This window comes from Stereum hirsutum, assembly GCF_000264905.1.
Source record: "Stereum hirsutum FP-91666 SS1 unplaced genomic scaffold STEHIscaffold_22, whole genome shotgun sequence".
NCBI classification, from domain to species: domain Eukaryota; kingdom Fungi; phylum Basidiomycota; class Agaricomycetes; order Russulales; family Stereaceae; genus Stereum; species Stereum hirsutum.
The window spans coordinates 353513-366350 of NW_006763152.1; the positions used below are offsets into that span (position 1 = coordinate 353513).

General features: G+C 52.5%; 6 protein-coding genes and 2 non-coding genes across 8 annotated transcripts; 3 read left to right on the plus strand and 5 right to left on the minus strand.

Moving 5' to 3' along the window:
* The first annotated feature begins 77 nt into the window (after nucleotides 1–77).
* STEHIDRAFT_87915 (uncharacterized protein) lies at nucleotides 78–2393 on the plus strand. The gene is made up of 10 exons (XM_007310889.1): nucleotides 78–353; nucleotides 485–497; nucleotides 567–768; nucleotides 841–895; nucleotides 955–1037; nucleotides 1135–1284; nucleotides 1429–1666; nucleotides 1751–1854; nucleotides 1930–2008; nucleotides 2113–2393. Exons 1-10 carry the CDS (start codon nucleotides 228–230, stop codon nucleotides 2275–2277), a joined length of 1215 nt encoding a protein of 404 aa, XP_007310951.1. The 5' UTR covers nucleotides 78–227; the 3' UTR covers nucleotides 2278–2393.
* A 205-nt stretch (nucleotides 2394–2598) lies between these two features.
* On the plus strand, nucleotides 2599–2671 carry STEHIDRAFT_t293. Its single transcript has one exon. It is a non-coding gene; the product is annotated as a tRNA-Phe (tRNA).
* Nucleotides 2672–3046: 375 nt separating this feature from the next.
* On the plus strand, nucleotides 3047–4095 carry STEHIDRAFT_172944 (uncharacterized protein; the record flags this gene model as incomplete). Its single annotated transcript, XM_007310890.1, has 1 exon — nucleotides 3047–4095. One exon carries the CDS (start codon nucleotides 3047–3049, stop codon nucleotides 3953–3955), a length of 909 nt encoding a protein of 302 aa, XP_007310952.1. The 3' UTR covers nucleotides 3956–4095.
* A 271-nt stretch (nucleotides 4096–4366) lies between these two features.
* STEHIDRAFT_t310 lies at nucleotides 4367–4489 on the minus strand. The gene has a single exon. It is a non-coding gene; the product is annotated as a tRNA-Lys (tRNA).
* Nucleotides 4490–4789: 300 nt separating this feature from the next.
* Nucleotides 4790–5869, minus strand: STEHIDRAFT_135564 (enoyl-CoA hydratase; the record flags this gene model as incomplete). Its single annotated transcript, XM_007310891.1, has 5 exons — nucleotides 4790–4839; nucleotides 4896–5310; nucleotides 5386–5477; nucleotides 5555–5596; nucleotides 5662–5869. The coding sequence occupies 5 exons, from the start codon at nucleotides 5867–5869 to the stop codon at nucleotides 4790–4792; spliced, it is 807 nt and encodes a 268-aa protein (XP_007310953.1).
* Nucleotides 5870–6293: 424 nt separating this feature from the next.
* On the minus strand, nucleotides 6294–7921 carry STEHIDRAFT_163221 (uncharacterized protein; the record flags this gene model as incomplete). Its single annotated transcript, XM_007310892.1, has 3 exons — nucleotides 6294–7132; nucleotides 7204–7376; nucleotides 7431–7921. The coding sequence occupies 3 exons, from the start codon at nucleotides 7919–7921 to the stop codon at nucleotides 6294–6296; spliced, it is 1503 nt and encodes a 500-aa protein (XP_007310954.1).
* A 584-nt stretch (nucleotides 7922–8505) lies between these two features.
* STEHIDRAFT_172946 (uncharacterized protein) lies at nucleotides 8506–9978 on the minus strand (the record flags this gene model as incomplete). The annotated part of the gene is made up of 3 exons (XM_007310893.1): nucleotides 9497–9978; nucleotides 9316–9434; nucleotides 8506–9260 (listed from the first exon to the last, which is right to left on the minus strand). The coding sequence occupies exons 1-3, from the start codon at nucleotides 9946–9948 to the stop codon at nucleotides 8506–8508; spliced, it is 1326 nt and encodes a 441-aa protein (XP_007310955.1). The 5' UTR covers nucleotides 9949–9978.
* Nucleotides 9979–10964: 986 nt separating this feature from the next.
* On the minus strand, nucleotides 10965–12294 carry STEHIDRAFT_143056 (uncharacterized protein; the record flags this gene model as incomplete). Its single annotated transcript, XM_007310894.1, has 3 exons — nucleotides 11816–12294; nucleotides 11637–11755; nucleotides 10965–11584 (listed from the first exon to the last, which is right to left on the minus strand). The coding sequence occupies exons 1-3, from the start codon at nucleotides 11890–11892 to the stop codon at nucleotides 10965–10967; spliced, it is 816 nt and encodes a 271-aa protein (XP_007310956.1). The 5' UTR covers nucleotides 11893–12294.
* Nucleotides 12295–12838: the final 544 nt, after the last annotated feature.

Here is a 12838-nt window from a genome sequence, read left to right on the forward strand (position 1 = left end):
TCCCGACTCCAAACCGGATCGAGAACTGGATGGAGAACCCGGATCCGAACCCAGCCTCAATCCCTCCACCGCCGCACACCGAGCGTGACCCACTCCTACGCTCGTCCTCTGACCGCATCCGCAACATCTATGACATCGACGACGAAGACTCAGGTTACGCTCGGAGTCCAGTCCGCGCTTGCGTTAACCTCGTCCTGATCATAGTGTTCCTACTGGCTTTATGCTTGATGTTGTTCCACTACGATAGGATTCAGGATGGAGGGAAGAATTTGAGCGGTGGGTGGCCTTGGGGTGGACTTCCGAGGGACTCGAGGCAGGCAGCAGAGGTACTGTTGAGTCAGGCGCCTGTGATCGTGAGTGCTTGCTTGCTGTTTTGCATGTTGCCAGCGCTGTGCTGTATTGTTCGGCTCGACTCGGTTCTTGTCCTCTTGAGCTGATTGGAGTCACTCATGCATGTTCCTGCTCCGGTGGCTGTCTTCACCAGGACGGTCATATCGGTTCGTCATCACTCAATTCACTTCCTCGACTCCGCCAATGCCGATGCCAATTCCTAAATTCCTGAACAGACCTCCCCGACCTCGTCCGCAATCTCTACCACAACAACATCTCCTCCTTCGACCTCGAATCGCCCATGCCGGGCGAGGTCGATATCCCACGACTGAAAAAAGGCCGTGTCGGTAGCTTCTTCTGGAGCGTTTATGTCGATTGTCCGGGGAAGACGGAATGGGAGGAAGGCCCGGAGTTTTTGTGGCCTAGTTGGACTGTTAGGTGAGTCAGTGTCGGTTTAGGTCGCTCTATACATTTGTTTTTTGAAGGGTTGCTGAAGATGGGGACTTGAAGGGATACATTGGAGCAGATCGATGTAGCGAAATTGTTGATCGAGAAGTATGGTGACGTGCGTTATTTGGACATTATACGATTGATCATTGCAATGCTGATCTGCACCGAATATAGACCTTCGAGCAAGCTTTCACTGCTGCGAACATCGAAGACATAGTCCGTCGGGGCAAGATCGCTTCCTTGCTCGGCGTCGAAGGGTTCGTACACACCTCTCACAGAAGCCTCTCCAGTTTGATCGCCTCCAAATAAATATCGCCATACTGATGGTTTTTGCTATCCGTCGTGCAATATCAGTGGCCATCAATTAGGCAACTCCCTCGCCGTCCTCCGCCAATATTACGCCCTAGGCGTCCGCTACGTGACACTCACTCATATGTGCCACAACGCATTCGCAGATTCAGGGGGTTTCATCGACGGCATCGAACCTGTACATGGCGGATTATCGTATGTGCCACCACCTCCCTTCCATCTTCCACCTTCCACCCGTCCCACCCTTCCCACCTCACCACCTCCAACCTCTCCAACCTCTCCCGTTCGCCTGGTCGCATGGCACAAAAACCACTAACTGTCCCACCTCATAATATCCAGCCCGCTCGGCCACGCCCTAGTCCACGAACTCAACCGCCTCGGAATGCTCATCGACATCTCGCACGTCTCCGACTCCACCGCCCTCCAAACTCTCGACCTCACCCGCGCGCCCGTGATATGGAGCCATAGCAGTGCGAGGGGCGTATGGGACGTCGCGAGGAACGTTCCTGATTTTGTGTTGCAGAGGTTGGGAGTGGATAGGGGGGAGGGCAGGGGAGCGGTGGATGGGGTTGTTATGGTACGTTTCGATGGATTCGTTCATCTTTGGGGCGTTTTTGTTGATGTGGAGGATGCAATGTGCTGATTGGGTTGTGGATTGCAGATTAATTTTTATCCGGGCTTCGTCGCGGAAGAGGGCAAGGCGGACGTGAAAGCTGTGGCTGATCACGTAGAACATGTCGCTAACGTGACGGGGAGCAGGAAATAGTGAGTCTTCACGCCCGCATCCCTTTCTTCTCTCCGTATATCTACTAGAGTTTATTCTGACGTTGAATCGTGCAGTGTTGGAATAGGTAGTGACTTTGATGGAATCCCGACGGTTCCGAGGGGACTGGAAGACGTATCGAAATATGCCAACCTCGTACGTGCCTTGTCATCAGCACTATCCCTTTCCCGCATCAAACATTGCCACATAATACTCAACACAAAACACCACTACCTCATTCCCCATCATAAACCTCACAGGTCGCAGAGCTTCACTCCCGCGGCTGGGATAAATTCGACCTCGCAGGATTCACGGGCGCGAACCTCTTACGCGTCATGCACGGTGTGGAAGAGGTGGCGAGACAGATGAGGATGGATGGTGTGAGGCCTTCGATGGAAATTTATGAGAAGAGAGAGGATTTGTGATTTTTGATAGAATTAGTGGGCTGAGGATGGAGAGGGTTTATCCTTGCGCGAATGCCAGTGGGGCGTATATGTGTGTCGGTCCGGGAGGGTGATACTATGGACGTATTGAAGTGCGGCAATGCGGATGAAGAGGTTTGGAACGAACGGTTGGATGTTGGCTTGAGATTGACCTGCTTATGCTCGTTTACATAAGGACTTGAGTAGATATGTGCTACGAGTAGAGCCATCCTGACGATGGTCCGTATCTTTCAGTCCCAGCGTGTAATAAGTGACGTTTGGACGATTTGTGTAGACTCCAGAACACAAAGACGGTGTGTTATTGCCGTGATAGCTCAGCTGGGAGAGCAACAGACTGAAGTTCTGGAGGTCGCCTGTTCAATCCAGGCTCATGGCACATATCAAACACGCTGGCTACGTTTTCATCAGCTAATATTCCCATAATAGCTTCCTTTTTTCGCGCCGTTCGGTGTGTGCATGCACAGCCCTCCTCAGCCCTTTCGCGGAACATATACTGGATTTCAACGACGCAGACGGAACACAGCGATGTTACTATACTTAATCTCAATGTCATGACGTGCAGGCTCATGCGGCATGCTGCACGCATCCTCCTTGCTTTCGCCTCATGTCGAACATGCACGATCTGCCGCCACCACTCATCCGCCTCTTATATGGCCGCTTTCTCTGTTCATGAATCCTTTGCACGGATTCGCTTTGAACCAACCCAGCTCGTCTTTGCTTCGACCACTCAGACGACATTGCACTAACGGACATGGCCTCATCAGCGCCACGCATCGATACAGATGCCCGCTCTCGCCACAACAGTCTTCCCTCGAACTCTGTCCCCTTCCCAACGACACCTGTGGAAGAGCCACCATCGACAAACCATAATCACCATCACATTCCCGAGTCGCAGACAGGACAGGGACAGTCCTCCGAGACGACAGCCCACAATGTACAATACAGAATGAACGACTACCCCGCCACCTACCCTTTCACCTCCCCCCGCCACTCCTCTCACTCCAACCCCAACCGCATCTCCTTCTCTTCCTCCTCCCCAGGCGCATCTCCATCCAAACGACCCCTCTCCGTTCCCGGACCTCGTCCCTCACACTCCATGACGAGAGCGTATTCGGCCTCTAGTATGCGGCACAGGCCGATCGATCAGCAGCTCAGTCCTGTGGCGGAGGAGTACGACCATCCGTTACATGGCTGGCAGGCACGTTTGCTCGTTCCTCCTGCGCCGAGGAGGAGTCGCACGAGTCTGAATCCGTATCCTTACTCGGATCCATATCATAATCGTCAGTCGGTTCATGGACAGGGTGGCGCGCCTTTCACTTCGGGTGGCACACCGCTCTCTTCGAATGGTCATATCCCTACGAGCGTCGACTCGTCAGCCCATTTCCACACGAACTACGCCTACGACAGCCATAACCACAACCATGCCAATCCCTCCCCTCTCCCAGTCGACGACCTCACAGCCGCCATGATGTTAATGATGCCATCTCCAACTGCCGATCGTAAACGCATGGCCGAGAAGAACCGGAGAGCAGCGAGGACGAAGAAGAAGAGGGCTTCGAGGATCGGGGCGGGGTCTGGGGTGAAGCGGGTGGCGAGCGCGGCGGGGAGGGCGGTGATGGCGTTGAGGAGGGCGTTGGGGGCGAGGATGAGGCAGAGGTGAGGTGGTGGGTGATGGAAGGTCGTTCGAGGTTGAGGTGGGAGCAGGGTGGAGATGAGGGAAGATACGTATTTTGGGTTGCTGGAATGAACGAGGATGCGTGCTGAGGCGGGTTGTTATGCACATGTTCGGCTTAAACTCGGCTTTGCTTTCTGAAGCTGGAAAGGATGTGTAGTCCTGTTAGACGGTTGAAGCCTTGAGATCTTGAGTGACATTTTCGTAGGAACGACGCACCGTGAATCCTTGGTCATCATCCTTCTCTTGTCTCCTTCGCCAATCTCTACTTCCACTTGTGATACCCCATACAAAAAACCAACTTCACACCAAACTCGAAAATACCAAATAAAATCACTTCGACCGTCAATATTCGCAGTCCGTGTAAAAAAAAAAAAGTCGCCATTCTAGGAACAAATGTCCCTCGATCTGGGTTCGAACCAGTCTCCGAGTTTGTGGTGCGAATAAGTATCTTTTATCGACATTGAGATTTCATGATGGATCACAAAGGGCACGGAGCACTACCAGTTGAGCTATCGAGGACGTACTTTCTACAGGAGCGGTGAGGTTTGGAGTTGTGTTGATGTTGAGGTCTGTTGATGAGTAGGAACTGAGAGGTATGAGGAAAGGTCTGAATGCGTTTTGACTGGGAGTAGGTCAGTAGCTATGAAGTCTCTTGATTCGTTAGGTTTTGTGGAGATGCCCAGAGTCTGAACCAAGGTCGGATGAATGCAGCGCCAGCTCGTGCATATGCGATATCAAATAGTGAATAGATGCATTATATCTTACATATCATCGTTCTTGAACGTTTGATCGCCCAACCACTTATGTCTCACCGACAATTCACGAATGCGTAAAGTTCGCCTTCCTCTTCTCCGTAAACGCACTCATGCCTTCCAGTAACAATCAGCCACTCCAGCCAATCACAAAGAACCACGAACCCACTCACCCTCCTTTTGATCGCTCGTCGCAAACATCATATGGAAAAGCCTCCTCTCCGTCCTCAACCCCTCTATCAAGCTCCCCTCATAAGCCGCATTCACCGCCTCCTTCCCCGCCTGAACCGCCAACTGTCCCTTCCCCGCAATCACCTTCGCCATCTCTATTGCCTCTTTGACGACCTCGCCCTCTCCCTCCCCAACGACGCGAGAAACTACGCCCCAGGCCTCGGCTTCACGCGCGGAGAAGTTGCGTCCGGTGAGGACGAGCTCCATCGTTCGTGATTTGCCGATGGCGCGGGCGAGGCGTTGGGTACCGCCTGCGCCGGGGATGACGCCGAGGTTGATTTCGGGTTGGCCGAATTTGGCGGTGGGGGAGGCGAGGATGATGTCGGTGGAGAGGGCGAGTTCGCAGCCGCCGCCGAGCTGGAGGAATACGATGAGGACGAGACGTGTGAATGTCTGTGGAAGAGCAAGATGGAGGAGTGGAGGTGAACGTACGGCGTAGCCGCTCACTGCGGCGATGATGGGTTTGCGGAGGTTGGTGATGGCCGTCCAGTTCTCGAGGAACTTATTCTTGTAGACGTCCGAGACTGGTTACATCCGAATGTGTGTGGATGTGTGTGGGCGCAGTGAGGTTGAGAAAGCCAAGGGAAAGTCAAGGGAAGACACGCACACTGTTTATCCCTCATCTCCTTGATATCCGCACCCGCTTTACATCCGTTCCAATGAGCATATGACCATTAATTGCTTCGAGAAAAATTGAAAGAAAAGTACCAGCGAACGCCTTCTCCGACCCCGTCAACACGATAGCTCCCACCTCCGGGTCCGCGTCGTAGCCAGCCAGCGCCTCGTTCAGTTCATCGAACAACGGTGAACATAAAGCATTAAGTGCTTTCGGACGGTTGAGTGTGATGAGTGCGACCGAAGGGTCAGGTTTCGACGTGAGAATGTACTCGTATTGTTTCGGTGCGGTTGAAGACATGAGACGGATGGTGCTGAGGTTGAGTTGAGTTCGGAGGGCACGGGTGGACGTGCGTGCGGATGAAGTTGAAGTCGAGGTTGATGCGCGTAATGAACGGGCGAGGATGGAAGACATAAGCATGGGATGGGAGCTCGAGACGCTCGGAGGACAGGCCTTTTGTAGGATGCTGAGGGTGAGAGAACTTGACGCTCGGGCTGGCTGACAGGGGTTGCGGGGTACGGTAAGCCGAGTCTCCGAACCGGCTACTCGTGTGGCGAGAAGGACGGGCCACACTTTTTCCTAGATGCCGAATTCTGACGGGGAGTTTATCCATGTAGACCGATGGAGACCGTTGTTCTTTCCAGTCACACAAACAACGTCGTCATTCTGGGTATAGGCATAGTACATCATAGAATAACAAAACCCCACTTCTGAGAACCTCATCCTACCACACCTCTTCCTTTCCTTTCCCCATCCAGACGTAAACAGAAGGAGGTATCTCGACAGCATCATACTCGTCATTGTGTTCCCAATACGCCATCTGAGACCGTATTCCAGGCCATGGTTGATCAGAAGCAGCCGTCATCCCCACGCTCTCCGATTGTCCAGTTTCGGTCCACGATGACAAAGAGAACGGCGGGGGTTGATTGGTGCATGAGGCTGCGTTAGATATGGATTGATGATATCGGGAAGACGAAGGGTATGGATATAGGTCCTCCCATGTGAGATGAGGATCGACCGAGGGTCTCGGTAGTTGTGATTCTTCATCCACAGGCTCAGAGTCCTCTCCAGACACCGTCGCTAAAAACGAACTGAAGAAGGATGTTGCTGTGCCGATGAGAGTCGCCGACGAACTTCGATAGGAAGACGTGTTTTCGTGGGGCGATTGAGACGGCGTAACAGAGGATGATGAGATCGCGAATTCGTTTGGCGACTGCACGAATTCGTCGGAAAACGTATCGTCGGTCTCGTTTCTCCTTAGCGGCGCAAGTACGAGCTGTGGCAACGGCCGCTGGTCTCCTTGACTGTCATACTGGACTCCATACCCCTCAACGAAACGCCCATTGGTCGTAGAAGGATCATGAGTCGTGTGCGAGAACGAAGATGTCGAAGTCGAAGGCGACGTATACTTTTCCCATCTCTCGGAGTCCGAAGTCAGATACGCAGGCGGCCCAACAGGCTCTGGGAGTGGTCGTGGAGGCGAAGCGCCGTCGGCTACGGCCTGTGTGTAGGATGGGAGGTCTGAGGGTTCTGAGCGGTCTTGCACGGCGTTGATGGTTGAGGCTGCTGGTGTAGGATGGATTCGTGAGTACGTCTAAAAGGATGTGAAGAGAAGAATGAGATAGGGGACTTACCGTGATGGTATGAGGACGAGACGTCGTCATTGGCGGTATCGCCACAGAACTCAGTAGAGGCCACCGACCCAGCGTGATACGCCGGCGACGGATCAAGAGAATCGACAGGTCTTCGAGTAACGTGGAATGTGTTCGTTCTGAGTCCCATCTCCGTCTCAGACACCTCGCTCTGTCTGCGAGCAGCCGTTAGCACCATTAATGTCTGCAGAGTCGGGGGACAGGCATACCTCTTCAATGATAACAACATATTGATCTCCACGATCCTCGCGATAACTTCATTCTTCATCCCTTCAACCTTATCCTTCTCCCTCAGAGACCACAAAATCATACCAACCCACCTTCCCAATGTCCCAATCCGCCCCTTCCCACCCACACCCCCATCCCCACCTCTATCCCCACCATCACCGCAAAAACACCCCTCATACCCCAGTATCATCCCCCTCATCTCCTCCACCACCGACGTCGCTCTCAACACCGCCTCATGCACCGCCCGTCTCGTATTCGGACATAACCTACAATCCACATGCGAATAGAGATTGGTGCGTATACAGTCGAGCGTCGAGGCTAGAGATTGGGTTTCGTGTGCGAGGGAAAGGTAGGATTGCGAGGAAGAGAGGGAGCGGATGAGGATGGAAATAAGAGTGGTGACGATCTGGGTGAGGGCGAGAATGTCGCCGAATGCACCGAATGTGAAGGAGGCGGGGGAGGCGAGGGACATAGTCGTTGGTGAGGAACGAATTCGAGTCCCTCTACGCAGCCAGTACTAGGGTACAAAGTCGAAGTGGGAGCCCGAGCAGGAGTGGTGTCGAGCGTTTGCTGAGAGCTATCAAGGTATCCTTCCAGAGACTAGGAGCCCGCCTTACACGCTGCACGCATCGCCCGTCGAAGAGCAAAACGGACTAAAACGAACAGCCTCAGTTCGAAGACCCTGACGACGTTACAGCACCTTACAGCACTCTGCAGCATGCATCAAAGCTGTCCAGCAGTCACATCAGCGTCAATCGGTTCGGATTCGCGAGTTTCGAAGAGTCTCTCGAAGCGCAAGCGCTTTTTTGTGAGCAAAGTGACCACCGGTGTATGTTTTCTTGGTGGTGGGTTTGGAAAAGGGGTTTCCGGAATTGTCCGAACGAAATAGACGGGTGTGGTTTGGGTGTGGCCCATGTGCGCCACGCAAACTTACATGGCACGGTCGACTTTGAGAAGAGGATGATCGACTGTTCATTGAGTCTTCATACACATTACACTTTTGAACCACCCAAATCTAACGAAAATCGTATGACATCATAACAAGACCGTAGCTCCTCACACTTCCGCCACCTCCGCCATCCTCTTCGCATAGACCGGAGGAACAATTTCAAGTCCAAGATCGTGTCCCTTCTCATCCGCCGAAACACCAGGAGATGCAACTATCATCGATAATTCAGTCGATGGCGGACGGTATGACGAGACTATCGCGAGGTCGAACATTGTCGCTGGCTTTTTATCCCGAGGGAACCAGCCCTTGAGAACAGAAAGAGGAGGGGGAGCAGGATTTGGACGGAAATTTGTCGATGGTGGGAGGATGAGTTGAGATTCGATGTCAATATTTTCGGATGCGTCGTTATGCGGGCGATCTGAGTCGTTCAAAGCCGTGGTCGCGTAAGGACGTGGCACTACTCCGGGACGGTCAGGTAGGGTGGCGCCGTCTCTCGGACTCTGAGCGTAGGTATTGGACGACGAAGACTTTGGAATCGCTGAAGATGAGGTATCTGGAGGCACGTTATGCGAAGATGCAACGTCGGTGGCGAAATCGTGGGCAGCATATTCTGGAGACATGACTTCCGCAGCGTCAGATGCTGCAACGACAGCAAGACTGAGATTTTCATTGTCCCCATTCGAAGCGTCGGACGCTGGTGGAGGCTTGCTATCATGAGAAACGGGGTCTTCGGAGGCCGCTGCATGGTACGCCTCACGAGGAGGATTAGCCCCTGCTTCGAGAGCTTGGAGGTACGAGGGGAGATTAGCTGGCTGTGCAGCATTTGGGTCGACTTTGTCCTCGGAGGGCAGAGCATCTGGTGCTGTAAGAAGTGAGATCAGTAAATAGAGCGGTATTCAGCTTCCATATGAGCATACCTGTGCCCGCAGTGTTGCTCTGGATCCCGGTTTGTTCGTCGTATGTCGGCGATGCAGATACGGTCTGCGCATTTTTCACTGAAGAACGGTCGCTTTTTCGATCGTCCGTTTCATGTGTTCTACAAATCAAGGTCCAGCAGTCAGTGATTGGTAGAATCTAAGCCTGAAAAGGACAATATACCGCGCTATCGATAGTAATAAATTCACTTCTACTATCCTCGCCAACACCTCCTTCCTCAGCCGTTCCATTTTCTTCACCACACCGCACACAGGCCACATCACTCTCCCAACGCACGTTCCCCAAACATTCCCATTCCCTCCGCTCCCTAGATATCCCTCGTAGCTCTCCATACATCCCTTCATCTCGTCTACCAACGCGTGCGACCTCGTTAGCGCGCTATGGACGGCGTGTCTCGTAGCCGGACATAATCGGTCATCGTCGTGTAGGTGTAGATGGATGTTCGTACGAGCACAGTCGATGATGTACGATAGACTGTCGACCTCACGCTTTAGAGATCGATACTCTTCGGCGGAGTTGATAGAACGATAGCAGGTGCTGAAGAGCGTCGTTGTGATTTGGGCTAGAGCCAGAATGTCGCCGAATGCCCCGAAGGAAAAAGATAGGGAAGACATCGTGAGATCACAGACTGAGACAGTACTGGCAAAGGAGATGTGGGCGCTAGAAAGGAAGGGCTTTCAAGATGTGCAAAGAATATATATCAGCGAGAATCAAAGCGTAGCGACTGCATAGCCGATCGTGTACACAGCCTGTACGTCCATTCGATCGTCGCAGGAGTTCGAAATATTGTTGACAATAACATGGGTGGCTGTCTGGTGATTACAGCATCACAGCCAAGGGTAAAATTTCCAGAAAGTTCACGACCATACTGAGAGGTTCTCAGCACGTCGATATCCAGGCCCCGGGAAGCTCGTATGGGTCTCCCTGTGAAGTGGATATTTGAGGGGTGGATTTCGGAAGGTCGATCTCGAGAACTGCCCATGAGAATTCTTGACTTTCTCATTGAAACGAAGCAGAACCCCCAAATTAAGTGTTTTCTGCACTGGCAGAACCTTGGAGGCATACTTGGCGCTCGTAGGGGCCAAATACGGCCGAAAAAGTAGATATTTTAGGGCCAAATCCTGAAAATCGGACGGGGAGACCTTCATATGAGCTTCCCGGGCCCTCGATATCCACAGAGAAGACGACGTTGGAAGAGGCACAAGGTTCAACGAGCTTGGAAGCTCCCACCTGAGCTTGAATGTGCCTAAAAGCGAGGTCACGCAGCCTCACTTTCCATGTATTGACTTGGGCTACAACTTCGAAAGCAGTTCGGAGTCGTTGGACGATATGGGTTCAAGAGAAAAAGAGAGGCGGTCGCAAGGCGGTCGTCATCGAAGAAGGGCCTCCGGCAAGTCCCGCTAACAAGTTGTAGAGTGTGGCCGCTGAACGCCACATCCCGTTGAAACCGACTTAGGACATTCAGGACGGAAAATGGAGGATGAACCACCCTTGAAGATTCGAGGTTACGTTACTGAGCCATCAAAGAAAAGCTGAGAGTACTGAAAGCATAGCTACACTATCCAACAACTTCATATCGGCGGTCTCTGAATCATAACGACCACGATAACTATTACCAGACCCTAGGTGCTCAAAACCTCGCCACGTCCACACCTCTCTGTGCGTAACTCAGAGTCGATGGTCCAATATAAGGACGCTTTCCATCCACTCTAGGAGAAGCCATGATGAGAGGGAACGCAGACGACCGCAGATGATGGGACGAAACCATTACGACGTCGAAAAGAGTGGCAGGCTTGTTTCGAAAGAAGCACGACCTTGGCAAAGATGGAGGACATTTTACGGAAAATTTGCTGGGAAGTGGTGGTGTGGTTGAATGGTAAAGCTGAGCTTCGATGTCGGTGGATGAATCGGACTGACAGCTTGTCGAGTCGCTGGAAGCTGTGAACTGAGTGGCGTCGGCCAAAGAGTCGACTTGAAGCCTTGTGCCACGATAGACAGATGGTGTGTTGCTATCGGCTGCGTTCGTATTGGTTCGAGATGCTCCGAAGGCTTTCATCTCTGAGGACGCGATGGTCAGGGCCTCTTCCGGTGGAGAAAGTTCCTCCACTGTGCTCGTGGAAGCGGTGAGAGCATGAGACGGCCTGTCTCTGGAGTCGCTCCCTGCTCCGAGTGCTTGGAAGGGGGTGGAGAGATTGGTTGGCTGCGCAGCGTCCGGGTTAAGTTTCGGCGTGGAAGACAGGTTGTCTGAACCTGAAATGATAGAGATAAGTAAAGGCTCATACCATGCTTCCAATAGCTTTACCTGTTTCCAAAGAAAGGCTATTGGCCTCAGTTCTTTTGCCATATCTCGGCGACGTCGATGTACTGTACATTTTGTCGACGGAAGAAGGTTCCATCTTCTTCTCATTCACTTCATTTACTCTGCAAAACAGAGATAATGAGAGGCGGTTGGAATAAAACCTCTTTCGAGGGAGAACATACCTCGCTGACGACGACATAAAATTCACTTCCACCATCCTCGCCAATACCTCCTTCCTCAACCCTTCCACCTTCGTCATCACCCCACACACAGGTCACATCACCCTCCAAACACAGTCCCTCCAAAAATTCCTTCTGCGGCCATACCCTACACATCCTTCATAACCCTTCAGCAATCTTCCCATCTTCTCCAGCGACTCTCGCGACCTCGAGAAGGCGACGTGAATAGCGTATTTTGTCGCAGGGCTCATGTGCACGTCATCGTCCGAAGAGATGTTAGTGTGCGCGCAGTCGATGATGCACGACAGGCTATCAACTTCAGTTTTGAGAGAGCGATACTGGTCGGCTGAGTTGAAGGCACGATAGCAGGTAGTGATCAATGAGTATGCAACTTGGGCTAAAGCCGGGATATCGCCGAATGCTCCGAAAGAGAAAGTCAAGGAGGACATCGTCGATTCACAGATTGTTGAACTGAAGGTCACAGGGCAGTGAGTGAGGGGAAAGAAGATGCTAGGTAGGCCAGGATGTGGGACAAGCGGCGCACCCAAGCGATTGCCTGATTCGGACGGAACCGCCCCGTTGGCTCACTCGTCCGCCACGCGTCTCGCGCGACTTGGGAGAGCGAGAACGTCGACGCGCCGCTAGCTACATTGTAGCTTCATCGTAGATAGATAGTCTATCAATAATAAAACAATAATATATGTCTAGTAGCCCGCTAAAAGTACTACATTGATTTGAAGGATTTCTTTCTTTTTTGCTTTGGCTGAGGTGAGGGATTGAGTATAGATTCGTCGGAGATTGAATCGGACCTTGCACGCGACTTGTTCAACTTGCGTTTAGGGGCCGACGTCGTCCTGCTTGGGCGTTGTGGCGTTGTCGGTGCCTCCACCTGTGGCGGTCCTGCATCCTCTGTCTCTGGCTGACTTTCTATGGTTGTGAACTCGGTTGTGAGACGCTCTAGCTGGTCACAAAGAGCCTTGACATGTGTCAAGGCCAGCTGTGCCTTTTGATAGATCTTGTGGTTGT

Excerpts from the sequence above, each read along its gene's own strand:
- STEHIDRAFT_87915 (XM_007310889.1), top strand. The coding sequence starts at position 228 with ATGTTGTTCCACTACGATAGGATTCAGGATGGAGGGAAGAATTTGAGC. Across the intron at positions 1,285-1,428 it reads CCTGTACATGGCGGATTATC|CCCGCTCGGCCACGCCCTAG; the intron begins GTATGTGCCACC and ends CATAATATCCAG. Across the intron at positions 2,009-2,112 it reads TATCGAAATATGCCAACCTC|GTCGCAGAGCTTCACTCCCG; the intron begins GTACGTGCCTTG and ends TAAACCTCACAG.